Source organism: Salvia miltiorrhiza, chromosome 7 (assembly GCF_028751815.1).
Source record: "Salvia miltiorrhiza cultivar Shanhuang (shh) chromosome 7, IMPLAD_Smil_shh, whole genome shotgun sequence".
NCBI lineage: Eukaryota > Viridiplantae > Streptophyta > Magnoliopsida > Lamiales > Lamiaceae > Salvia > Salvia miltiorrhiza.
The window spans coordinates 4,008,949-4,032,398 of record NC_080393.1 but is presented as its reverse complement, the minus strand read 5'-3'; the positions used below and the strand labels follow the sequence as shown (position 1 = coordinate 4,032,398).

Below are 23,450 nucleotides of genomic sequence, written 5' to 3'. Positions count from 1 at the left end.
CTATCAAACACACTAACATTGACATGAAAGATAATGATTTTGAGATATTATTCAGAATAATTAAATTTAAAATTCAAATGTCACAACAAAGAACTTGTAGAATTTTCAATATTATTCAAGATTCTTTTATTTCTTAAAATTCAATAGGTCAGTCAATTTTTTTTTTTTTTTGAGGGCTCAGTCAATTTTCTTTCTATTGGAATTTTGCTTTCTGAAATTTGAGGATACGATGATATATTGGGTGTGTTTACTTTGGTAGTAAAATTTTCATTTGAAAATGATGGATAAGAAAATGTGAGATAATATTATTTTTTTCTCCTTTTTTTTATCATGTTTTTACTTTGTTAGAAATAGATGGATAAACAAATTGAAATGTTGGAAAATATTTTCACACCCTCCCAATAGGATAATATTATCCAACATTTGTGAGAAAATGAGTGAAAAAGGGCTGCCTGGGCCTGACCGAAGAAAATTATCCATCACAAGAAACATGTGAAAATGATAGAAAATATATTTTTTCTAACTTTTTCTATCAAAATAAACACACCCTAAAAATTGTCACACTATATCTAACATAATTTAAAAAAGTTATTATGACACGTAAATAACACCAGCTTGAGATATTATTAGCTTTATTGACCAGAAATATCGGAAAAGATGGTTGGATATTTCTAAATATCAATAATGGTCAATAATAACATTTAACCAAAATATTTGAAAACATTAAAAAGTTCATGTTATAACCGGAATTAAGTCTAAGTTCTTGGTTTTAATTCTGATGGAATTTACAATTTTTGAAATTCCAATATTGGGCTTAAAATTGGGCCCAACACGTTGCAATAACTTGTGCTGGTGGAATTCCTGTTTTGCAGCAGCGCTTTACAAATTGCAATTCTCTTCTGATAAAAAAACCCTTTTTTTATTAATACACATTATTTAAAAACTTAGAAGCGGAAAAGAGAAAAAGGTTGAGAGAAAATCAAGAAAATGGGAGAAGAAAAAGGCAAGATTCAAGCTTTGAGGGAATGGGTTGTGGAGCACAAGCTTCGTACTGTTGGTAACGATTAATACATACTTGTTTTTCTTCTGTTTTTATGGGGTTTTTTTTTATTTAGTTATTAAGATTGGATTTTTATTGGTGTTTTCGCCGCTTCTCAATTCATTGGATTTTGTTTTTAGGGACTCTGTGGGCGAGTGGGATTGTGGGTTCAATGGCATACAATTGGTCTCAGCCTAATATGAAGACAAGCGTCAAGATCATTCATGCTAGGTACTGCTTTCTTTTAATTTTTATTTTCTTGGATTCATATTTAGCTGAGGAATTGTAGTGTCTTGTTTGAAAGTTGTAGCTAAAAGGGTTTTTTCTTTTGCTTTCCTTTTGACTTTCGTTGCTCAATTTGTGTATATGTTTTTTGCTGTTATTGTGATGATTACAATTGCAATTAGGTTGTTTCTGGGAGATTTATAATGAGTTGTGGATTATGGTTTTTGAATGTTGTTGGCATAAGTATATGAATCATGTGCTTGCTGCTTTTTCTGATGTGGTTGTTGTGATTCGGAAGTATACAGTAGATGCATTCGTGTAAATTTGCTCCTCCATTATTAGCATTGGGGGTATAAATTTGTTGAGGTTCTTGCCATGGTGATAGTGTTCGTAATTTTGGTTTCTAAAGTTGGATTGATGATTGAAAACTTGAAGTTATGGTTCTTGCTTGTTGTTGGCTGAAGTGCATGAATATGAAGTGTGGTATAAATATATGTTGATGCATTCGTGTAATTTGCTTCTAGATTGTTAGCATTGGTTCTTGCCATGCCAACAGGGCACATGATTTTGGCTTTTAAAGTGGATTTAGGATTGAAAACTTGTAAGGAATGCAATTGCTTGATATTGGAGGTTGATCATTGAGATTGATTTGTAGATACACAGTTTGCAATTTAGTAAAATATTTTGTTGTATCCATTCCCGTTCTATAACAAGAAATATATCCCTGTTGTGCCTGTGCATGGTGGTATTTGGTTGTTTCCAAACCGGGCAAACTGGGGTCGATTTTGGGATCTGGAGCATGGTTATATCCGGTTTCTTCCACATTGGCAAACTCAAGGCGATTTTGAGTTTTTGATTTCCCTTATCGTTTTTAGAGGGGAGGGTAAAAGGGGTGGGATGCCTTAGCATGCTTATATCTGGTTCTTTCACAATGGGCAAAAACTGAAGTCGATTTTGGGTTCTTAACTTCCCTAATCGTTTTTAGAGGGGAGGGTAAAAGGGATAGGGTGTGTTAGGCATGCCTATGCCATCAGCTTTACTGTCATTCTAGTCCATTTTTAGTAACATAGCATCTTAAAGATCCATATTGCTGAGTCGTGTATTTCCCTCTGCAACGTCTATAGACAATTAGAATAGAGTCCTTCATCTCCGGTTTCTATTAAAACACTAACACTTGCCAATCAGGTTGCACGCTCAAGCACTCACACTCGCTGCATTGGCTGGGGCTGCGGTTGTCGAGTACTACGACCACAAGTCAGGAGCAAAAACAGAACGAGTTGCAAAGTTCCTTGACCTGAATGAAAACCGACACAAGAATTGAATCGGAAGCTGATGAGTAAGAATTCTATAATAAACCCCGATGCCAAAGTAGATAGTCGTAGCACTTGGTGCAGACGCGCATAGCTCCAGTGTATAGTTTTTCTCGAAAAGATTATTGCTTTCATTAGGGGATTCGAATACCGAGTTGAAACTGTGTTTTTGTTTTTGTTTTTGTTTTTCGCCTTCATCTAACGAAGTTTTGGATGTGTTGTAGTAGGGGATATGCTTGAGGTTGGGAACTAGTGCTGGATTTTGAGCTTCTGCTGATATTCTTTGCAGTTTCAACAGTAGTGGAATAATGCATAACCTTCCTTGTTCTTGGTTTATTACATTTTTTTTTCATATGCTATTTTGTGTGAGATCTTCTTACATAGTTCCATGATTATGTGAGGACTTTATGTTGGAAGAAGTAATGGTGGAAACAATTTAGCTTTTTAAAATATCAATGCTCTTGGTTCAATTTATTCCTCAATTTAGCTCTTTGATATATCAATGCTCTTCAAATTTATTCCTCAGCTCAGCTCTTGGAAAAAGTTAGGTTCTTTGAGTTTTTTTTTTTTTTTTTTTTTTTTTTTTGAAGCTAAAGAAATCCAAAACCTCTCTCTCTGTCTTAACGAAAAAGGTTAGGTTCGGTTCAGTTTAATTTAATGCCAGCAACTCACGATGGGCCGACCCTGTTTTAGGTTGGGTCGGGCCAAGAGATTTTGAGGCCCGATAGGTTCGGTTCAGTTCAAGAAATTTAAAACTAAAATTTATCCATAGAATCAATTGAAAAATAATTTGAATTTGGTTTGGTATTTTATTTCACCTAAAACATTTGAATTGATTTATTTGTATAATCATTCAAATTTCAAGATCAGATAATATCTTTTTCTGGATGGCGATTTTTGAGACGACAAGGAGAAAGATAAATGTTTCACCTTAATGGAGGGATGTAACATTTGAGTTTAAATCCTATGAGTAGGAAAAATTCTAATTATTCTCAAATAGAATTAATTTCACAACGAATGTTGTAATTTTATAAGTTCGATGCAGTATTCTTACATTCTCGTAAAAAATATAATTCTCACGATATTCAACCTTCTATATATCTATATATGCTGCCTTCTATCCCCGAATAAATGTGTTCTGATTGGCGATGGATTTATTTTCCAAATAAGTACCATATTTAAGAATTTCTTAATAAATGATGCAAAACTTCTTATTGTACCTTATCATCAAAACACATTATTCTATTTTTTATTTTCCATACAATAATTAAGTATAAAAGGAATACAATTATCCATTTTCTTAGTGTACGTGTCATGAAGAATGAAATACTTGTCTGGACAGAGTAAATATCTTGGAATGTTTGATTTTAGAGCTTTCTAGTTTCTATCACTCCAATTTTTTATTTATTTATTTTGGGGATCCCATCACTCTATGTTGAACACTAGAGATCATAAAGAAAATTATTAACCAAATTGTACGGCACAATGAACATTGATTCAATTTTAATTTGCATGGGACAAATCAAATGTACTAGGACAAACTTTTCTACGCCTATAAGTTAGGTTGTCAGGGTAAATGTAGCTGCATGTGTAATGTTTGTGAATTTTGATGATTTAATAATTGTACAATTTTTTTAGCATTAATTTCCCACAGCTAAATAGCACTTTCTTTGTTTGCACACACCCCATGCCATAAGGAAATTAAAATAGTCCCAAAAAAATATAAACTCTAGTGTCTTCATTAGTTAAGTGAAGTTGTAACCGATAACTTAGGAATATCTATAGATTTACTATGTCGGATGTCCCCATAATCGGATTGCAAAATTATGACATTTGGACAGATCTACATTTTCAATTCTCTTTATTGAGATATTTACTATCTAACTTTACAAATATCTATAATAACAATATAATCACACCGCAATTAATGTAATATATATATACTTTTTCTAATGTAACATCTACAAGATCAATTTCAATGGTCGGTCAGCAAGGAGATTAGAGATGTCAAATATATCTTTTATTACATATATTTCTGTTGTTGTTAGTGTTGTTAAGATTAATCATATTTTATATCCTTAATTTTTAGCGAATTTAAAAAATTAATGTCCACAACTATTATAATCTATTAAAAAATTTTCAATTTCAGCAATTTTCAAATACCTCGTTATTTGCTGGATTCTTAAGAGGAATACCTAAGACTTTTAAGAATTCGACGAAATGACTCATTATTTTTTATTTTTTGAAAAAGACACAAAATTGAGAGTTTGTAATAAAAAAATGAAAATTAAGGAATATATTTTTGAGAAAATTCTAAAAAATGGGAACATAAAGCATGATTGACCCTTATTATTTTTTGAATTCACAAAGGAAAGTGGTATCATTTTCATCAACTTCTTAAGGAGGTGGTAGGAAATCAGATTTTACTATATAAATAAAAATATACATCACTTTTCGATTTCTTACCTTTTCCATCGTTGATATCTATCTATGTTTCTTTTTTTTCTTTTTTCTTTATAACCTATCTATGTTTTCTTTGATCTACAATCAATCACTCCAATTTACTGGTCATTAATATTTCATCGGATTAATAAAATCGAACCGAAGCTAAGTATTTTCTTACATTTACTATGCATTAAAAATTAAATGTAATAATTATTAAAAAAAATTACTGTTAGAAAAAGAAGAAAAAAGAAAAGAAAAGCAAACAGAAAATAGCAAGAGTCACGCCATGGACAGCGATCTTACGCCGAAATTTCATGCAAAAGCTTTAGATCTCATCTCACCACTCCCTATTCACTTTGAGTTTTTCACACACAACACACACTCCCATGCAAACAAAACAATCTCACGCAAAAAAGCAAACCGAATTTTTTTTTTTTTTTTTTTAAATGTATCTATATCATATTGCATGCAATGCAAATGCATTTATCGCTAGTATCTGATTTTTCCACCTGAATTTCTCTTGTTTCTCCATTTACCAAAATCTTCATTTATTCCGCCTTCAAAAAATCATCTTTTCACAATCCGAAAATCTGTGTTTTCCTTGTGCTCTTTTTATTACAGCCATCCTACCATCTTCAGACATAAACGAAGAAATTAAAAGAAATAAAAAAAGAAGAAGAGGAAAACATAGGAAACAGAGGAGAAAAATGGGAAGTGATGAGCAGTTGCTGCGAAGGAGCAACATCAAACATCAAAGAAAGATTTCTGTAGCTTACCCTTTTCGATATATTCTTCAAGAACAAAGATTTGTGTGTTTGTTGATCGGAATCGCGATCCCCTGTCTCGTTTTCTCCGTTATATCTTCATCTTCACGGCCGCGGAAGGGGCCGATCTCTATCTCCGATGAGTCTACGCGGATTCTCAGCCAATTTTCGTATACTTACGATGATCAAATTAGTCATTTTAGAGCAGGTATTTTTCTAGGCACAATTGTTTTGATGTTTTTGCTTCTTTTTTCATTTTATGGAGATTGTGATTTTTTTTAGTGTTTGATTCTGTATATACATATAGGTTGGTAATTTAGCCATTTTCCTCTGTTTCTTGTTCTGTTTTAAGGCCATAGTGATTCAAGATCTTAGTTATATATATGTATGTATATATATATATATATATATATATATATGTTTTATTTTTTACTTTCTTTAGTTTTGTTATACTATGGCCTAAAGCATGACGGATTGCATCATTTTTTCTCATAATCTTTGAGAATTTCTCACATTTTAAGAGGAAGTTGTTTTTTGTACAATGTAATTTTCCAAGATTTATAGGCTGGTGTTGTAGCCATTTTCCTCTGTTTCTTGTTCTGTTTTAAGGCATAGTATATCAGGATCGTAGTTATTCTTTTCTCATTTACTACTCTCTTTAGATTTGTTATAATTGCATCATTTCTTCCCAAAATCTTTAAGAAATTCTCATATTTTTAGAGCAAGTTTTTTTTTTTTTTGGTACAATGCAATTGTCCAAGATTTGGAGTTGTTGATAGTTGATAATTTTAATTACGTTTGTGAACTAAATAACAGATTAATGCATAGATAAAATGTGCACTAGTTCACTGATAAAAAGAAGTGATGGTTTGAGCTTCCTTGGTTTCATGATGAAATGGCATTCTATTTTTGACGAATACATGGATGCAGGTGGAAGAGTTCCTTTGGGGTTGAGAGGGAAACGTTTGAGGGTATTGGTGACGGGTGGGGCCGGTTTCGTAGGGAGCCATTTGGTGGACCGTTTGGTTGCTCGTGGTGATAGTGTGATCGTCGTTGATAACTTCTTCACGGGGCGAAAGGAGAACCTCCTGCACCATTTCAGAAATCCGAGGATGGAGCTCATCCGGCATGATGTAGTCGAGCCTATCTTGCTCGAGGTGGATCAGATCTACCACTTGGCCTGCCCTGCATCTCCTGTACATTACAAGTACAACCCTGTCAAGACAATCATATCCTTGCAATCTTTGTTTAGATCCTTTGTTTTTGTTGCATTTTTGTTGTAGTTTCTTGAATTCTTGCATGAGTTTGTGATCTCACATGCTGCATTATCCTAGTTGGCCTTCATTTCTTGATTTTTTGAGGGGAATCTACATCCACTTCGGATTTTGCAGGAAATTTATGTGCAGAATCTGAATTAGGTTGTCTAAAATTAAGGAAATTTGTCTCATTGGTTTCTTGCTTATGCAAAAAAGGAGATGATGGTTTTTTTGCAAGCTACATCTTGAAATAAGTTGTCTAAATAAATGAACATTGTCCCATTTTGTTTCTTGCTTATGCAAAAAGGAGAATGTGGAATTAAACTCCATGAGCACTAAAAAGTTTTGTTATGTTGGAAGCATCCTTGACTTTACTCTCTTCACAAGACGAATGTGATGGGAACGTTGAACATGCTCGGGCTGGCTAAGAGGGTTGGAGCGCGTTTTCTGCTGACGAGCACAAGTGAAGTCTATGGTGACCCGTTGGAGCATCCACAGTCCGAGGCCTATTGGGGCAACGTCAATCCCATTGGTAAGTTTGTTTCAACTCCAGAATATTACAGCAAAAAAAAAACTCATCTGAGATGTTAGATTACAAGAATCTTGTTTGAACAAGTTTGGATTTTTATAATTAGGTGTTAGGAGTTGTTACGATGAGGGAAAGAGAACGGCTGAGACCTTGACCATGGATTATCACAGGGGACTTAATCTTGAGGTTATATGATTTATCACAAAAAAATCATACTTCAATATTAGCAGTTTATGCAGCAAGTCACACATAGTATATCTCTCATTGTTTTTCAGGTAAGAATTGCTCGAATTTTCAATACTTATGGACCGCGTATGTGCATTGATGATGGTCGTGTTGTTAGCAACTTTGTAGCTCAGGTAACTCCAAACACTCCATTTTCCATCCAATTTTTCCTCCAAAATCTTTATTGAGGCAAACTAGGTACTATAATTGAAGTTCAGACACAAAACAAGTTTGTTGCTGCTGTTGTTTGCCTGAAAAAGCATAAAAAGATCGATCAAATGCTCGTTTTCAAGCATCAGAGAGATTACTCTTTGTTACATTCTTATGAATTTTGTTTTTACAGGCTTTGAGGAAGGAGTCTTTGACAGTATATGGAGATGGAAAGCAAACTAGGAGCTTCCAATATGTTTCTGATCTGGTAAAACCAAAGCATAAAAAAAAAAATCAAACATGAATCTTTGGATTCTGTCATATGTTTTTGAACTAGTTCTGGCAAGAACATGAACTCTTGTTGTGATGTGGACAGGTGGAAGGGTTGATGAGGCTAATGGAAGGCGACCACGTGGGGCCCTTCAATCTGGGGAACCCCGGTGAATTCACCATGCTTGAACTAGCTAAGGTAAAAACAGAACAATTAATCTGCTTGTTTTGACAGCTGATTGAAAAGATGTCCTAATTTGGAAAGGATTGTGCATGTAAATAGGTAGTGCAAGACACAATAGATCCAAATGCAAAGATAGAGTTCAGACCAAACACTGAGGATGATCCACACAAGAGGAAACCGGACATCTCGAGGGCGAAGGAGCTCCTCGGATGGGAGCCGACTGTGTCACTGAGAGACGGGCTTCCTCGTATGGTCAGTGACTTCAGACAACGCATCTATGGCGATGACAAGGAGATCCTAGGCGCCTCTAGTGCTTAAAAACTGTTTGTAAGCCAAACTCATGTTATGTACTAGCTTGCTCAACAATAATATATCTTATGCAGAAACAGAAGGGAGGGAAAGAACACACAAAAAATTGTGAGAATGAGGGATATAGTTTCAACTATACTATATATGAAAATGGTGTTAATTTCATCTTCTACTCTTGTTCATACTCCCTCCGTCCACTAATTCAAGGCCTTCTTTCATTTTTGGGACGTCCACCAACTCAAGGCCTATCCATTTTTAGTAAGTTTTTATTTATATTTAATTGGTGGGTCCCAAAACAATACATTTTTTCTCCACTCAACTAATAAACAATACATTAATTGTGGGTCCCTTTCTCCACTCAACTAATAAAAATACATTTTTTCTTAAAACCCGTGTTTTGCTCCTTAGGTCATGAATTAGTGGACGGAGGGAGTATTATATATGCATCGAAATACTTTTTCAAGTGTTTTTTCCAAGTGTAAACTCAAGCTTTCATAATATATTATAATCACAAATGCTAATCTATGATATCTGTAAAAATCTAAGCTCAGTATATATATATTAGATATATATTTAAATTTAAAATTTTAAGCTCAGTTCATATTTTGTTAATCATGCAATTAATTTAAAATTAAATGTTCCCCTGAAAAAGAATTAAAATTAAATGTCCAGTTACTAAGTAAAACAATATATTTCTAAAACAATTCTCCAATGCAGTGAATCATTTCATCTCAATGATTTGATTACATGAGATCGATCAATTTTTGCTTCAAGACCAATGGCTATATAGAAATAATCCCAATGAAAAAACTCCCATATTTTCATTTAGTATAATGTTTTTGTCCACATCATCATCATGCATGAATATCTGCATCGATCAAAGTATGTTGATGGTTTCAGCTATTTCCACTGGATACGAATGAATCCTATCACTCCACACATTAGTCTCGTCGCCGCGTTGAACGTCGCAGAGACACTTCCACACCGCGCTGTTGCACTTGAATCCACTCCCAACTGCAAGCTGCCACACTCTATCACCTTTCCTCATCTTCCCCTTCGCCTCAATGTAGCTCAGCTCATACCATATCGACGACGACGAAGTGTTCCCAAATCTGTGCAGCGTCATTCTAGAAGCTTCCACGTCGCCTTCCTCCATGCCGAGGCTCTTCTGGATCGCCGATATCACAGCCCTCCCGCCGGGGTGAATGCAGAAATGCTCAAATGCGTTCCTAAACTTAGGTATGTAAGTTTTCTTCATCATCAAGAAAAGGGCGTAGGTTAGTTGCTCCTTTAGTGGCAAAACCCTAGGTCCCAACACCGCCATGTTCGCCCTCAGAGCTTCTCCGGCCACGCTGACCGTGTTCTTGGAGATGGAGACGCCGACTTTGTTGTCTTGATCGACTTCTTGAATGATGCAAGAATATGATTTGTTGTCTTGCCCTTTGTGAGTTCTCTCCAAGTGTTGTAATGAGTATTTGGCTCTTTCCTTGTCTTGGTCCCTGCTAGACATGAGTATGGCGGCGCCGCCTAGCCGGAAGAGGCAGTTGGTGAGCAGCATCGACCGGTTTTTGCCGGTGTACCAGTTGAGGTTCATGGCCTCACTGCTGACAATTAGGGCTAGGGAATTCCGGTGGACTTTGAGTAGGTCTTTGGCTAGACCTAGTGATACAATTCCTGCACTGCATCCCATTCCTGAGAGGTTGAAGCTCATGATGTTGCTCCTCATCTTGAATTTGTTGACGATTAGGGCACTGAGTGAGGGTGTGGGGCAAAACATGCTCGAGTTTGTGATGAGGATGTCGATGTTTCTAGGGTTTGTGTTCGATTTGTGGAGTAGGGTTTCGACCGCGGTGAAGACGACCGTCTGGGTCTCGTCGATGGAGAAGGGGATGGACTTGTCGATGGGGAGGCGGGCGAGGGCCGGGGGGACGCTAGTCTCCTCCCCGAACCCGGACTTCTCGAGGATCTTGACCTGAAAGTCAACGCTTTGTTGGTCGAGCTCGTGCTCGTGCTCTAGGTGCTCCACGAACATGGACGTGGGGGCGCGGTAGGAGGGCGGGGGCTTGTAGCACGCGTAGTCGAGGAGGCGCACCGTCGTGTTTTTCCTTCGTGTGAGGTAGATCATGGATGCTACTAGGATTGAGGCCAACCCTAGCAAGTTGTTGGTGAAGGTGGTGAGATAATATAGGCTATGTAGTAGAGATATGGCCATTTTGCCTTTTGAGTTGTTGAATGTTTGATTTATTGATTTTTTGTGGAAGTGTGGTTTGTGAGTTTATATTGTTATGGGGTGGTGGGGTGGTGTGGGGAATTACAAGTCATGAAAATGGTGAGAGTAGACACCCGTTTTGTGCTTGTTTGTAGGAGGTATTGTGCAAGAAAGGGGTTTTTATGCCTTGCACTCAACTCCTCTTTAATTATGCAAACATTTTTTAGATTTCTTGGGAACTAGCGTTCAATTCAAAATTTTCAACACGAATAAATAGCATTATAACAAGTCCGAAGTCTTAATAAATACTAGTTAGTAGGGGGAGAGCATTCGGGCGGTTCGGGTTGAAACCGAACCGTACTGAAAAAACTCGAATTCAAATTGCCTTAAAAAATTCAAACCAACTCAAATTGTTTCAGTTGCCAAAATCGAACCAAACCAAACCGTAAATTTTCAGTTCAGTTTGACTTAAACCGTTTCATTTTTTTGTTTTTTTGTTTTTAAATCAAAAATCTGTTAGTAATTATTGGCAGCAAGCTTAACATTTCCAGAAACAACAAATTCATACTTATGGAAATCGATTTACAAATTCAGCCACAAGATCTGTTAACATTTAGAACTTCAAAACAACAAATTCATACTTATGGAAATCGATTTACAAATTCAACCACAAGATCTGTTAACATTTAGAACTTCAAATTCATACTTGAACGGTTTGAAAATTTTTAAGGGTTAAGTATCAATTTCACCCCTAACGTGGATGCCCCTAGAACGTTTAGCACCCTATGGACATGGGTGTGTCAACTACCCCTGAAACATCTAATTTCCTCCAATTAAGCCCTCCGACTTAACGGAGAGTTAACAGCGTTAACTTTTTAATTTTTTTAATTTGTTGGTGGTGGGACCCACACCTTCTTCTTCACCAAACTCACCGAAAACTTAAAATTTATCACGGATGACGACGCCAAATACGGCTTCGAGCGCAGCGAGATATACCAGACCACCAACAAGGATATGATTTCCTAAACAATTCGTTCACGAAGCAGCCGTCCAATTTCATAGACTCGACCACAATCTCACCATCAAGCCCCCCAACTCCTCTTCTCAACCTCTCTATGGCTCTATTTCACCAACTCAACCACAAGACGAGGACGAAGACGATGAAGAGCCCGCCATTAGTGACTGCCTCATCTACGAAGAGGGCATTTTCAACGACCCATTTATTGAAAACACCAGAAATTTCATGCGCTCCGGCGCTTACATCACCACCAATAAAGACGCCGATGTCTCGTCGGAAAACCTAATTTCGGATGAGTGGCTGGATGTCCAAAAGGAATTGAACATCAAGAAGAAGGAACGGTGGAAGATGGCGCAGGAATTGGAGTACGGCACGCGGGTGGAGAAGCGGAGGCAGGCTCTGATGCCTCTGAATTCAGAGGGATTTGAAAAAACGAGGCAAGATAAAATTGAACAAATAAGGCTGGAAAAATTTGAGAAAATTAAGCAGGAGAAGTTAAAGCAGCTGAGCCCCGTGGTGCCTGAGAATGAGACAAATGGAGAGGTTATCGGTCCTTGTCGACTTGCCAGATTTCGATGGTGTGCGAGTTGATGGCGTTTAATTCTGCCGAATCATTGGTCATCACGGTGAGCTCGGTGGATTTGGATAGTGAATTGTTTCAGCGACGAGCATCAATTTCATGGAAATTTAGAGAGAGGAGTAGTTGGGAGATGGACTGGTAGAGGCAGAGGCAGAAGGAGAAGTGGGCTAACAAGGATATGATTAGGTTTCTGGGGTGTTTCCGGCAAATTTGGTGAGGTAGAAGGTGTGGGTCCCACCACCAACAAAATAAAAAAATTAAAAAGTTAACGGTGTTAACTCTCCGTTAAGTCGGAGGGCTTAATTGGAGGAAATTAGATACTTCAGGGGCTTAGTTGACACACCCCTGCCATAGGGTGCTAAACGTTCTAGGGGCCTCCACGTTAGGGGTGAAATTAATACTTAACCCAATTTTTAAATCGAACCGCACCGTTTTATCTATAAAAACCAAATCAAACCGCCCGATTTGATTCGGTTTGGCGGTTCCAATTCGGTTTTGCTCTACCCTAATAGTTAGTCAGTTGGTCAGTACTGACATAAATTAAAAATAATTAGTACTTAGTTTTCAATTCATATTACATTTTTTAGATCGAGCTAGCTAGAACTCGAATATATACAAGTGAGTATTCTTATTTTTATGCCTTGCACTCCACTTTCTCATATCAAATGCAAACATTTTATAGCTTTCTTGAGAATTGGTGTTCAACATGAATACTATAAGATGATCACTCTCATAACTAATACTCCATCCGTTCAAGAAAGAACTTCCTAGGAAGGAGTGACACGGATTTTAAGAAAAAAAGTTGTTTAGTGTATTGAAAGTGGAAAAAAATTGTTGAATGTATAGAAAATGGTGAAAAGTTGTTTTAATTAGTATTGAGAGTGGTGGAGTATAGTCCACACATACAAACTTTCAAGCTGTGCTTCAAAACCTGATCAACGTTTGCAAGGAAACGTTGAAACAATCCATCACCCAAGAAAGATGCTGCTTGATACTACAAGGCGCATATGGGTGGGTTCATCAATATAATTAAGATCTATTCAACTTCTCGACTAACTTCAACATAACAAGGTTCCCAACTTTATAAATTTATGTTGAAGACCAACTTAAATCTAGCCAAGTATACTAGAATTAAAAATGTTTAAGATCATAATTCACCCGAAGCTCCAAATTAATTAACTTTGTTAAAATATATATGAATAAAATAACAGTATTATATTATACATGAAAGAAAAAAAAAACAATCAAAACCCTTGGATACGTACAAACCGAAGACTCAAGGGCCGAGCTTCATCAAAACCCTTATAACGAAAACCTAGTTTAAAAAATACTAAAGGGGAAAAGAGTACTCGTCTAAACCAAAACAAACAGTTAAGCAACACAGAGTAAAGAAAGGAGAAAACAAATCAATTTCAAGAATGTTGGGAAGGATGGTTATACTCCCACCAGCCACTTGGAGTAGAGGGAGACGCCGCCACTTTAGTTCCCTTCTCTATAGCTATGCGACACACGAAAATTCGGCATGCTAATGAAACTCAACAACATGTGCACTAATTAAGTAGGAATTTTTCTGAAATCTTGGATTATTTTTATCCTCATTATCAAGAGTTTCGTGATATTTTGAGAGAATGGCAAAAGCTTTTTTCTTTTGTTTTGTTTTGGATAGTTAGGAGTTTAGTAGGATAATAAGACTGACCTGACCTATTAATAATATTCGATGCGAATTTGGAGATCGTAGTTTCCGTATTCAGTTTGTTGCTCCTCCTGAATATGTTTCGCTGAGGCCACAACAGAATCACCGCACTACCAACTGGATTAATTGGAGCGTTGGGATTTCTCCAATGCCGGCGGGGATTTCCTCAAGATCCAAACCATATTGTATACTGAGATGCCGGAGTCTAGGGAAGATGGTTTCATCGGCTCTCCAACGCACCACTTGTAAACGATCGAGTTGTAGAAACAACAACGATTTGAATTCATCTCCTTCTGCTGCTTCCCACTCTTGATCATATGTGTTTTTGCTTCCCAATGTACATACCTGTATCTTGAGCACTTCCAGATTCGGTAGTGCGCATAGAGCCGTCATCGCGGCCAGAGTTACTAGACAACACACCAGACTTCATTTTCTGAGAGTAGATGGAAATTTGAGTCTGCGCAGATATGTGTGTCTAAGATCGCATTTTAGTGTTTGGAGTTTGTGAAGATGGGTGTGAGATCAACCACTTCACTCAATTCAGTCTCATAATGGATTCCCAAGCTTTTTATGTTTGGAGTCCTTTCCAAGAAACACCCCCTAATCACTGACGGACTTAGCCTCACGTACAATATGAGTTTAAATTTATTTAAGGCCATTAGCTTAGGGCTATTTGCAAAAATAGGCCACTATTTTTCGGACTTGCAAAAATAGGCCAATTATTTTAGTTTTTGGTATTTTTAGGCCAATCAGACTATTTTGGGCCACATTTTGACCCCAAAAAATGGCCTATAAATGCTGAATTGAGCTCAAATGTGGCCTAAAAATGCCAAAAACTAAAATAATTGGTCATGTTTTTGCAAGTCCGAAAAATAGTGGCCTATTTTTGCAAATAGCCCTAAGATAATGGCCTTAAATAATTTTAAACTCCGTACAATATAGTCTGCAGCTTCTTCACAACAATTTTTTTTTCATGTAATCATCTTTTATCCAGAGATATGCATCCAACATGATGAGATGTCTCAACTCGGACATCTCCCACAAGTCAGCTGGGCAAGAGCCATCGTGTAGCTTAGCAATCAACGTTTGCAAATTACGCAATCTTGATATTGCATTACTAGGTAATGAATCGCAGCAGACAGCTAAGTAGCGTAGGTTCACAAGTTGTAATACTTCTCTTGGGAACTCTTTCATATACATTTCCAATAAATCCAACACCCTAAGCAAGCTTAATGTGGATAACATGAGACATAAATTCCAATCCAACTTGATACAGAGTAGAAATGATCTAGCATGTGACATATCTGAGGAAGCATACTCATCATCTTGCACACCATATTTTGTGTGAAAACTCACGCGGCGTACGTTAGAGATCAATGTGACCTCGGGGGAATTTTTGACATGTAGAAACTTCTCATCAACAACTTTCTTCATGCATAAATCTCTCAAAAGATCATGCATGTTGTACCTCTTTGCTTTTCCATACCAATGATAACTTCTAACCGAAACTAGATTCCTCTCCATAAGTGACTTGAGATAATCCTCTGCCTCTTCTTCCAAACTTTTATCTTCATTCAATTTCGCAAATCCTTCAGCTATCCATATACAAATGAGTCTTGAGGGCTTAATCTCATAATCTTCAGGGAATGCTGCCATATAGACGAAACATGGTTTCAAGTGAAGCGGCAAATGGTTATAACTTAAGGATAGTATATTTGAGAACTGCTTGTCTGATTCACCAATCGCAGCTCTTACGTTGTTCCCAATATTCTCCCAAACATCTTTTGATCTTCCCACCTTTGACAACAGCCCTCCAATCACACTGATGGCAAGAAGAGGCCCATCCTCTTCTCCAAACACAATTCGGCGGAATAGATTCCAACCCTCAGACTTGTTTAGCAACTGCACCTGATGTTGCAAACTCTTCGAGTCCGCATATTTGGCCATGTTGGATTCCCTGGTGGTGATCACAATGCGACACCTATTGTTGTTGTCTGGGAAGTACATCCTTATCTCATCCCAGAATCTTGTGCTCCAAATATCATCTAATACAATCATGTATCTTCTACCGTACAACCGCCTATACAAGATATCTTTTAACTCGCCATCTCCCTTTTCATTATGTTGGTCACATTCTTTTCCAATTATGCAACGAATAAGGCCTAATAAAATTGCCTTCATATTGTAATCTTGTGAGATTGTGGTCCAAGCACGAGCATATTCAAAGTGAGAAACAATGGAAGGATCTTCATAAAGATCCTTCCATTATAGGACACTATTTTTCGGACTTGCAAAAATAGGCCAATTATTTTAGTTTTTGGTATTTTTAGGCCAATCAGGCTATTTTAGGCCACATTTTGACCCCAAAAAATGGCCTATAAATGCTGAATTGAGCTCAAATGTGGCCTAAAAATGCCAAAAACTAAAATAATTGGTCTATTTTTGCAAGTCCGAAAAATAATGGCCTATTTTTGCAAATAGCCCTATGATAATGGCCTTAAATAATTTTAAACTCCGTACAATATAGTCTGCAGCTTCTTCACAACAATTTTTTTTTCATGTAATCATCTTTTATCCAGAGATATGCACCCAACATGATGAGATGTCTCAACTCGGACATCTCCCACAAGTCAGCTGGGCAAGAGCCATCGTGTAGCTTAGCAATCAACGTTTGCAAATTACGCAATCTTGATATTGCATTACTAGGTAATGAATCGCAGCAGACAGCTAAGTAGCGTAGGTTCACAAGTTGTAATACTTCTCTTGGGAACTCTTTCATATACATTTCCAATAAATCCAACACCCTAAGCAAGCTTAATGTGGATAACATGAGACATAAATTCCAATCCAACTTGATACAGAGTAGAAATGATCGAGCATGTGACATATCTGAGGAAGCATACTCATCATCTTGCACACCATATTTTGTGTGAAAACTCATGCGGCGTACGTTAGAGATCAATGTGACCTCGGGGGAAATTAACTAGGGTACGTAAAATTAGGTGTAGAGAGAGTAGGGTGGGTGGGCCCCTTAGTTAATTAAGTTAATTAATTCCTTAATTATTTGACGAAAAAAAATGAGACATTTGTAATGGTACTGAGACATTTGTAATAGAATGGAAAGAGTATGATTTATGTTTAATATTTTAATATTTATTTAAATAGTATAGTATTAATTAGAACTCTTCATCCACATAGGTTATTATTCTTTATTGTGTAAATTTAGAATTACAATACAAAAAAATACTTAATAGTTTAATTAGAAGTTTAATTTTGCTAATTAGAATCCTTGGAATCAAAATTAATTATGTAAAGATGAAACCTAGAAAATAATCTTCTTTTCTTTTTGGTCTGTTTTTTCTAATGATGATAAAATTAGGCGTGGTTAATTAATTAAAATTATTTTTATACTAAATTCAAATATATATTTTCAGTTTTATGACATTATATTTTTCAAAATTCACCCAATAATTGGTTCAAAAAAATATATTAAAAGAAAATAAATATTACTATAAAATGAAATGAAATACTATAAATTTACATTCATAAAAAAACTATTTATTAAAATAATTCTTTTTTTTTATGTGCGAATGCACGTCATCTCTGCTAGTAATATGTATAAAAGAAAGTAAAGAATTGTGGTAGCCATTTCTCTTTATTATGATAAATACAAGAAGTTGCTCTCAAATGTGGCAAATTTTTCAAAAGGCTTTCCCTCTTAGCATGGACATGCTATAGGCTGAAATCCAACAAAACGGCTTACAACGACCGCTTGGAGATTTTCTCGTACATGCTTACATGCATGTCACTAATTAGTCTTATATCTAACTATAATAGTAAATGTACAAATATATACTATAATATTGATGAATTAAAACACAATTAAAATATAACAAAAGAGAATCCAATCTTACTACTCGTATATTTAGTAGGGGTGGATAAAACATAAAACAATTGCATGTAGTCTATATTTTTATATTACATCTCAAATTTCACGAATAGAGATATTATGTATGCAATATTTGATGATGCTCTCTAGTGTAGAATGATGGATGAAAATGAAGTCACAACTTGTATCACATTGACTTTGCTTATATGGGTAGCTATATCACAAGGGGCAAGTGAGCACGCGCATGATCAAGTTGGTTTGTATTTCTCTATAAAATAGGCAAGTTTGTAAAAGAAATCAACACACCAACTACAATTAATATACCAAAATGGGCTTCAAATATCTAGTTTTGATTAGCCTCTTAGTTGCATTGCCATTTGCTCAACCACAATTGCTTGGTGGGATTCTAGGCCCTCTTTTGGGCCTACTTAAAATCCAAGGGATTCTTTATTGCACTCCTAATGGCAACATTGGTGTCAATGGCACTTCCACTCCTGTTTTTCCTAGTAAGTTAATTAGCACCATCAATAAATTCTTCATTGTTTATAGGAATCAATATGTTGCACACTGACCATAATATATAATCTGATTTGCAAGTTACATAAATGAAAATTTTCATGATTATAATTTATAAGGTAGCAAAGAGCAAAACAAAATGAAAATTTGAGGTTTTGCATGGTGCTAGTCTCAATGTATTTTCATTTTTGTTGGTGTAGATGCACTGGTGCAGCTGCAGTGTGGTGGGACTGTAGTATCTACCGCCGTGACAAACGGGTCGGGTCTATTCTCGATACTGCTGAACCCGGTCAATTTTCTTCTGTCGACGCTAATTTCGGGATGCAAGCTTGTCGTGAACACGCCTCTTGCTTCATGTAACGCGACTTTGCCGTCGGTAGGCGGCCTCGTCTCGGAGTTGCAGTTTATAGGAAACACGCTTCTTGGCTTCCTCAACATCCAAAATCTCATTCCGTCGGGATTCCGGATCGTCAATTAGTAGTCGTAGCAATCCATATATAATGTCACCGTATAAATAAATGGAGCGTTGATAATTTCAATTTTGTATTTCTAAAATACATATACATGAAATGAAACTGAAGTATCTTTAATTTGATCTCGACTAATATCCAAATTAACGTTCAATTGGTTCATTCCTCCAAAAAAAAAAAAGAGGTTACTTGTTGAAAATATAACATAACGTTTACTCAAATTGTAATTTTCACACAAGTTTTTGTAGCACAAACGTTTGTGTCCGTACGTAAGTTTTGCGAATTCAACGACAAAATATTCTCGATTTCGAAATATTTTTCAAAATATTAAGAAAGTTAGGGGATTTTGATAATTAAATATAAGTTGAAGATATCGCAATGAATGACACAAATTAACCGTACTTGTCTCTTAATTTTACCGTTACAACATCATCTTTTCAGTAGTGTAGTTAATTACATTGTTTCATCAGATACATGACTTCATCTTAGAGTCCACATCGAACTAACTTTGCTTAAAAAAAAAAATAATGTCGTTATAATTGCTTACGTACAAAATTATCTCTTTGATACCTTAATTTATACTAATATTAATCAAATTCGATAAAGAATCTTTAATTATTTGAAGTTAAAGGAAGAATGAACAAATTGAGATTTAATTTATATGTAATTTATAAATTTAATGATTTCAATAACAATTTATATATATATATATATAAGGTATTAAAATCAAAATAAATGTATAAAACAAAAAAAGATAATGTTAACATGTGTTAAACGCAAAATGAAGCTCACGTAATTATAGTTATAGGTTTTTGGAAGCCAATATTCTCTGAGCTTAATTGTGTTTTAATTTTTTAAAGCCTGCTTAATTATGTTTTCATTCATTATTTCATGTTCATATTTCAATAAGACAAAATCATATATACCACAATTAGCTGCATGTATGCATGGACGGATCTTAGTTGGGGCTGCACTGGGAGCTCAGTGCAACCCCAAAATTTTATTTTATATGTATTAATATATATTTAGCTTAATATCTATGTAGCTCAATTCATAGTCCAGTCCAATTTTCAGAGAAAGATAAAAAAAATTCAAAATAATAATAAAAAAATAATTTATTCTTGATAGATTATTTTTAAAAAAAACATAGAGAGATAGTTTTTTATATGCTTTCAATATATTTGTTATTGAATCAATAAAAAGAAAACAAATATTCATTATAATTAGTGATCAAACTATAATTCTAAGTCCATTAAGATTATACTTGAACTGTACGGACTGTCCGAAAAATTTGGCTCCCTATCGGCAAATCCTGAATCCGCCCATGCATGTATACGTGGTCAGTAGCGGCTGATAGGATCCTTTGTCTCGCAATTTAGTGTGTACCATCGTGTCTTATTAGCGGAGCCAGGGGTTGTTGGGGTGAGTTTCAACCAAGTTTTCTTTTTTCTTCGTACTTAAACAATTTTTTTCCTATATCTATATATGAAATTCGAATTATAGCCACTCTTAATTAATTAATGAAAATTTCTAAAAGTTTTCTCTTGCCTTGTTTTCCCATTCTTGGCAACTGCCTAATTCCTTCTTTCTTATAGTTGCAGCTCCTCATTCAAACCAAATGTATTCAACTATGCAGACTGCTTAAAAAAACATCTAAATTAATTAATTTTAACCATATTCTAATATATGAACAAACACCAATGTCAAAATTCAACTCTGCAGACTAATAAATAAAAAAATTGTGGTAACGATTCATTCATGGCTAGCTACATGGACCATTTTGCAAAGCTAATATAGTAGAATAAATACAACAAGCAGCTCTCAAATGTGGCTAAATTTTCAAATAAAAGAATGTTTTCCCCACTTAGCACGTCACAAAACTGCATGAGCATCAACTAATCTCCCAACTCGATACGTTACGATACGATAATGATACAACTTGTGCATGCACGCGTGCAAGAATTTGGTGATCAAGATGAATAGACCCTCGTTTGTTTTTCCCCTACAAAAAGGGCTCCATTTGCAATACCAAATTAACCAAATCGAAAAATGGCATTAAAATCTCTTCTTGTGTTAGGGCTCTTGATTGGCTGCATCGCATTGCCATGCGCTCAAGCGCAGCTTGGTGGGCTTGGAGGGCTTGGTGGGCTTGGAGGGCTTCTTGGCCCTCTTTTCAGCCTACTTCGAATCCAAGGCATTCTCTACTGCACTCCTAATGGAAACGCCGGCGCCAACGCCACCGCCACCCCGGTTTTCCCTAGTACGTTCGTATTTGTTTATGCATTATAATATTTTTTATCTGACGTGTGTTAGTGGGCGAACGTACCCTTTAAATTTTATCTAACGCCATTACACGAAAAGTTTCATCTTTCGTGTAGTGGTACTACAAGAGCATAACACGGATGACGGATCATGTAGTAACGAGGTTTATTTTGGACATTTGTAATATTGCAATATTGCACTCATCAAAAAATTAATAACCAACGATAAATGATAAACCTAATATATGTATTTATCTCAAAACCTCCAAGAAACTGAAAATCGCTATATATGTACATATATATTAAATTTAAATATATTTGATAAACAAACCATAGCATGCACATGATATTTTATATTGAAATGAATTATTCCAAATATTTAATTAAATTATGGTTTGTGTTGTAGATGCTTTGGTGCAGCTGCAGTGTGGTGGAAACGTGGTGTCTTCTGCTACAACAGATAATTCGGGTGTATTTTCCATGCTGTTGGACCCCATCAACTTTCTCCTCTCGACGCTCCTCTCCGGCTGCAAGCTCGCCGTGAACACGCCCCTCGCCTCGTGCAACGCCACCTTGCCCTCGCTCGGCGGCCTCGTCTCCGACCTGCAGTTCATCGGCAGCACTGTGGCCGGACTCTTGAACATAGGCAATATGGGGCCAACCGGTTTCCGGTTCAGTGCTAATTAATGTGCCCTAGTGGTGCATGCCATGTTACACTATACATATATAGTAATGTTGTGTTCCACTATATCAATAATTCTCACACGAGATCCTCTATTCTAGATCGGTGATAAGTTTGTTTCTATGATTTTATTGGCTTTTGAGCTATGCAAGTGTATTCATGTTATACTATACATATATAGTAATGTTATGTTCCACTATACCAATAATTCTCACACGAGATCCTCATATGTCACACAGTTTGTTGTGTCTGATTTTATTGGCTTTTTTATTGCGGATGCATGAGATCTTATATGTCACACAGTTTATTGTGTCTGATTCTCACTATTAATTTTATTATATAATAAACTCGTATTATTTTTTATTAAAAGATAAAAATTTTAAAAAATTATGCTTTCTTCGTCCCCCATATTTATGCATATCTTTTGTTTTTGATTTGTTTCTTAAATGTATGCATACTCTATTTTTTTTTACATTGTCCCACACATAATTTTCATAATTTTATTCTTGTAACTTATACTATTTACCCATAATATATTTAACAATATCTTTAATGTGAGATTATTTTCTCTACTATCAGTACCGTAAACAATTTTTCATTAAAACCGATGTCAGAAACACTTATGCACATTTATGGGGGACGGATGGAGTATATACTCTATCTTTAGGTCAATCAACCATAATGATCAATTATTAAAACTGAAAATAATTATAAATTCTAATTGAATTAGTAAATCTTAGATTAAAATTATACTAAAACATAAATAAAACTTCAAAAAAATAAAAATAAAACATTAAAAATGGGACAAAGAATTTCATGTACTTTAATTGTGACATTCACTTCGATGGACTTAGAAACCAAATTAGTGCACATGAGATCATCTGTCCAACTATTTTGTGTGTACCACCGTGTACCAATCTTAATTTATTATAATATTTAATTATAGTTTCTTCAATTTTAATTTATTATGCTTTAATATTATAAAAGGCTAATTAACAAGGGTTCACTCATTCAATTAGGGTTTATAATTATTTTTTTTATATTTATTTGAATTAATAATTGATTATTTGGGTTCATTAATTCAAAGTTAGGGGGTATATAATTTTTTAAAATTTCAATTTTTAGTTATAAATATTAATTAGAGTTCATAATATAATAACATTTTTTATTTTTATAAAAAATAATTACAAAACAAATAAATTAAGAGTGGTAGACAGGTACACACAAAATAATAGGACAGATGATCCCATCCGGAATTAGTGGGCCAGTAAGTAACTATCAAACGTGGGTATAATTTAGAAAAAGTTTTGCCTCAAATCATGGAAATGTAGCGGGGTTAGTTGGTTTATAGGGATGAGACCACAAGCAACTAGCTTAATTATGTGATCATCATTTCAGGTATAAATCATAAATTTAATTTGACCTA

At 35.4% G+C, this 23,450-nt stretch overlaps 6 protein-coding genes across 7 annotated transcripts; 4 read left to right on the top strand and 2 right to left on the bottom strand.

Moving 5' to 3' along the window:
- The first annotated feature begins 785 nt into the window (after positions 1-785).
- Positions 786-2,910, top strand: LOC130991934 (uncharacterized). Of its 2 annotated transcripts, none has more exons than XM_057916392.1 (4): positions 786-1,057; positions 1,180-1,270; positions 2,450-2,600; positions 2,802-2,910. In XM_057916392.1, exons 1-3 carry the CDS (start codon positions 988-990, stop codon positions 2,583-2,585), a joined length of 297 nt encoding a protein of 98 aa, XP_057772375.1. In that variant the 5' UTR covers positions 786-987; the 3' UTR covers positions 2,586-2,600; positions 2,802-2,910. The 2 variants fall into 2 exon arrangements, with proteins under 2 accessions (XP_057772375.1, XP_057772374.1); XM_057916391.1 differs by having other exon boundaries at positions 828-1,057; positions 2,799-2,910.
- A 2,488-nt stretch (positions 2,911-5,398) lies between these two features.
- On the top strand, positions 5,399-8,871 carry LOC130991848 (UDP-glucuronic acid decarboxylase 2-like). The gene is made up of 8 exons (XM_057916263.1): positions 5,399-5,991; positions 6,714-7,013; positions 7,425-7,571; positions 7,675-7,754; positions 7,844-7,927; positions 8,137-8,211; positions 8,320-8,412; positions 8,497-8,871. Exons 1-8 carry the CDS (start codon positions 5,727-5,729, stop codon positions 8,713-8,715), a joined length of 1,263 nt encoding a protein of 420 aa, XP_057772246.1. The 5' UTR covers positions 5,399-5,726; the 3' UTR covers positions 8,716-8,871.
- A 641-nt stretch (positions 8,872-9,512) lies between these two features.
- LOC130991846 (probable 3-ketoacyl-CoA synthase 21) lies at positions 9,513-10,975 on the bottom strand. Its single transcript, XM_057916260.1, has one exon. It carries the CDS (start codon positions 10,916-10,918, stop codon positions 9,584-9,586), a length of 1,335 nt encoding a protein of 444 aa, XP_057772243.1. The 5' UTR covers positions 10,919-10,975; the 3' UTR covers positions 9,513-9,583.
- Positions 10,976-15,160: 4,185 nt separating this feature from the next.
- Positions 15,161-16,387, bottom strand: LOC130993079 (putative late blight resistance protein homolog R1B-8). Its single transcript, XM_057917801.1, has one exon. It carries the CDS (start codon positions 16,385-16,387, stop codon positions 15,161-15,163), a length of 1,227 nt encoding a protein of 408 aa, XP_057773784.1.
- Positions 16,388-18,375: 1,988 nt separating this feature from the next.
- Positions 18,376-19,201, top strand: LOC130991918 (phylloplanin-like). The gene is made up of 2 exons (XM_057916371.1): positions 18,376-18,601; positions 18,812-19,201. Exons 1-2 carry the CDS (start codon positions 18,424-18,426, stop codon positions 19,087-19,089), a joined length of 456 nt encoding a protein of 151 aa, XP_057772354.1. The 5' UTR covers positions 18,376-18,423; the 3' UTR covers positions 19,090-19,201.
- A 1,886-nt stretch (positions 19,202-21,087) lies between these two features.
- Positions 21,088-22,223, top strand: LOC130991905 (phylloplanin-like). The gene is made up of 2 exons (XM_057916357.1): positions 21,088-21,341; positions 21,749-22,223. The coding sequence occupies exons 1-2, from the start codon at positions 21,131-21,133 to the stop codon at positions 22,027-22,029; spliced, it is 492 nt and encodes a 163-aa protein (XP_057772340.1). The 5' UTR covers positions 21,088-21,130; the 3' UTR covers positions 22,030-22,223.
- The last annotated feature ends 1,227 nt before the right edge of the window (positions 22,224-23,450 follow it).

What these genes read in the sequence shown, in the direction of transcription:
- LOC130991848 (XM_057916263.1), top strand. Translation starts at nt 5,727, where the DNA reads ATGGGAAGTGATGAGCAGTTGCTGCGAAGGAGCAACATCAAACATCAA. An exon ending in TTAGCAACTTTGTAGCTCAG is followed by an intron (nt 7,928 to 8,136) that starts GTAACTCCAAAC and finishes TTGTTTTTACAG; the next exon opens with GCTTTGAGGAAGGAGTCTTT. An exon ending in CCATGCTTGAACTAGCTAAG is followed by an intron (nt 8,413 to 8,496) that starts GTAAAAACAGAA and finishes GCATGTAAATAG; the next exon opens with GTAGTGCAAGACACAATAGA.
- LOC130991905 (XM_057916357.1), top strand. Translation starts at nt 21,131, where the DNA reads ATGGCATTAAAATCTCTTCTTGTGTTAGGGCTCTTGATTGGCTGCATC. An exon ending in CGCCACCCCGGTTTTCCCTA is followed by an intron (nt 21,342 to 21,748) that starts GTACGTTCGTAT and finishes TTTGTGTTGTAG; the next exon opens with ATGCTTTGGTGCAGCTGCAG.
- LOC130991846 (XM_057916260.1), bottom strand. Translation starts at nt 10,918, where the DNA reads ATGGCCATATCTCTACTACATAGCCTATATTATCTCACCACCTTCACC.
- LOC130993079 (XM_057917801.1), bottom strand. Translation starts at nt 16,387, where the DNA reads ATGAAGGCAATTTTATTAGGCCTTATTCGTTGCATAATTGGAAAAGAA.
- LOC130991918 (XM_057916371.1), top strand. Translation starts at nt 18,424, where the DNA reads ATGGGCTTCAAATATCTAGTTTTGATTAGCCTCTTAGTTGCATTGCCA. An exon ending in TTCCACTCCTGTTTTTCCTA is followed by an intron (nt 18,602 to 18,811) that starts GTAAGTTAATTA and finishes TTGTTGGTGTAG; the next exon opens with ATGCACTGGTGCAGCTGCAG.
- LOC130991934 (XM_057916392.1), top strand. Translation starts at nt 988, where the DNA reads ATGGGAGAAGAAAAAGGCAAGATTCAAGCTTTGAGGGAATGGGTTGTG. An exon ending in GCACAAGCTTCGTACTGTTG is followed by an intron (nt 1,058 to 1,179) that starts GTAACGATTAAT and finishes TTTTGTTTTTAG; the next exon opens with GGACTCTGTGGGCGAGTGGG. An exon ending in GTCAAGATCATTCATGCTAG is followed by an intron (nt 1,271 to 2,449) that starts GTACTGCTTTCT and finishes CTTGCCAATCAG; the next exon opens with GTTGCACGCTCAAGCACTCA.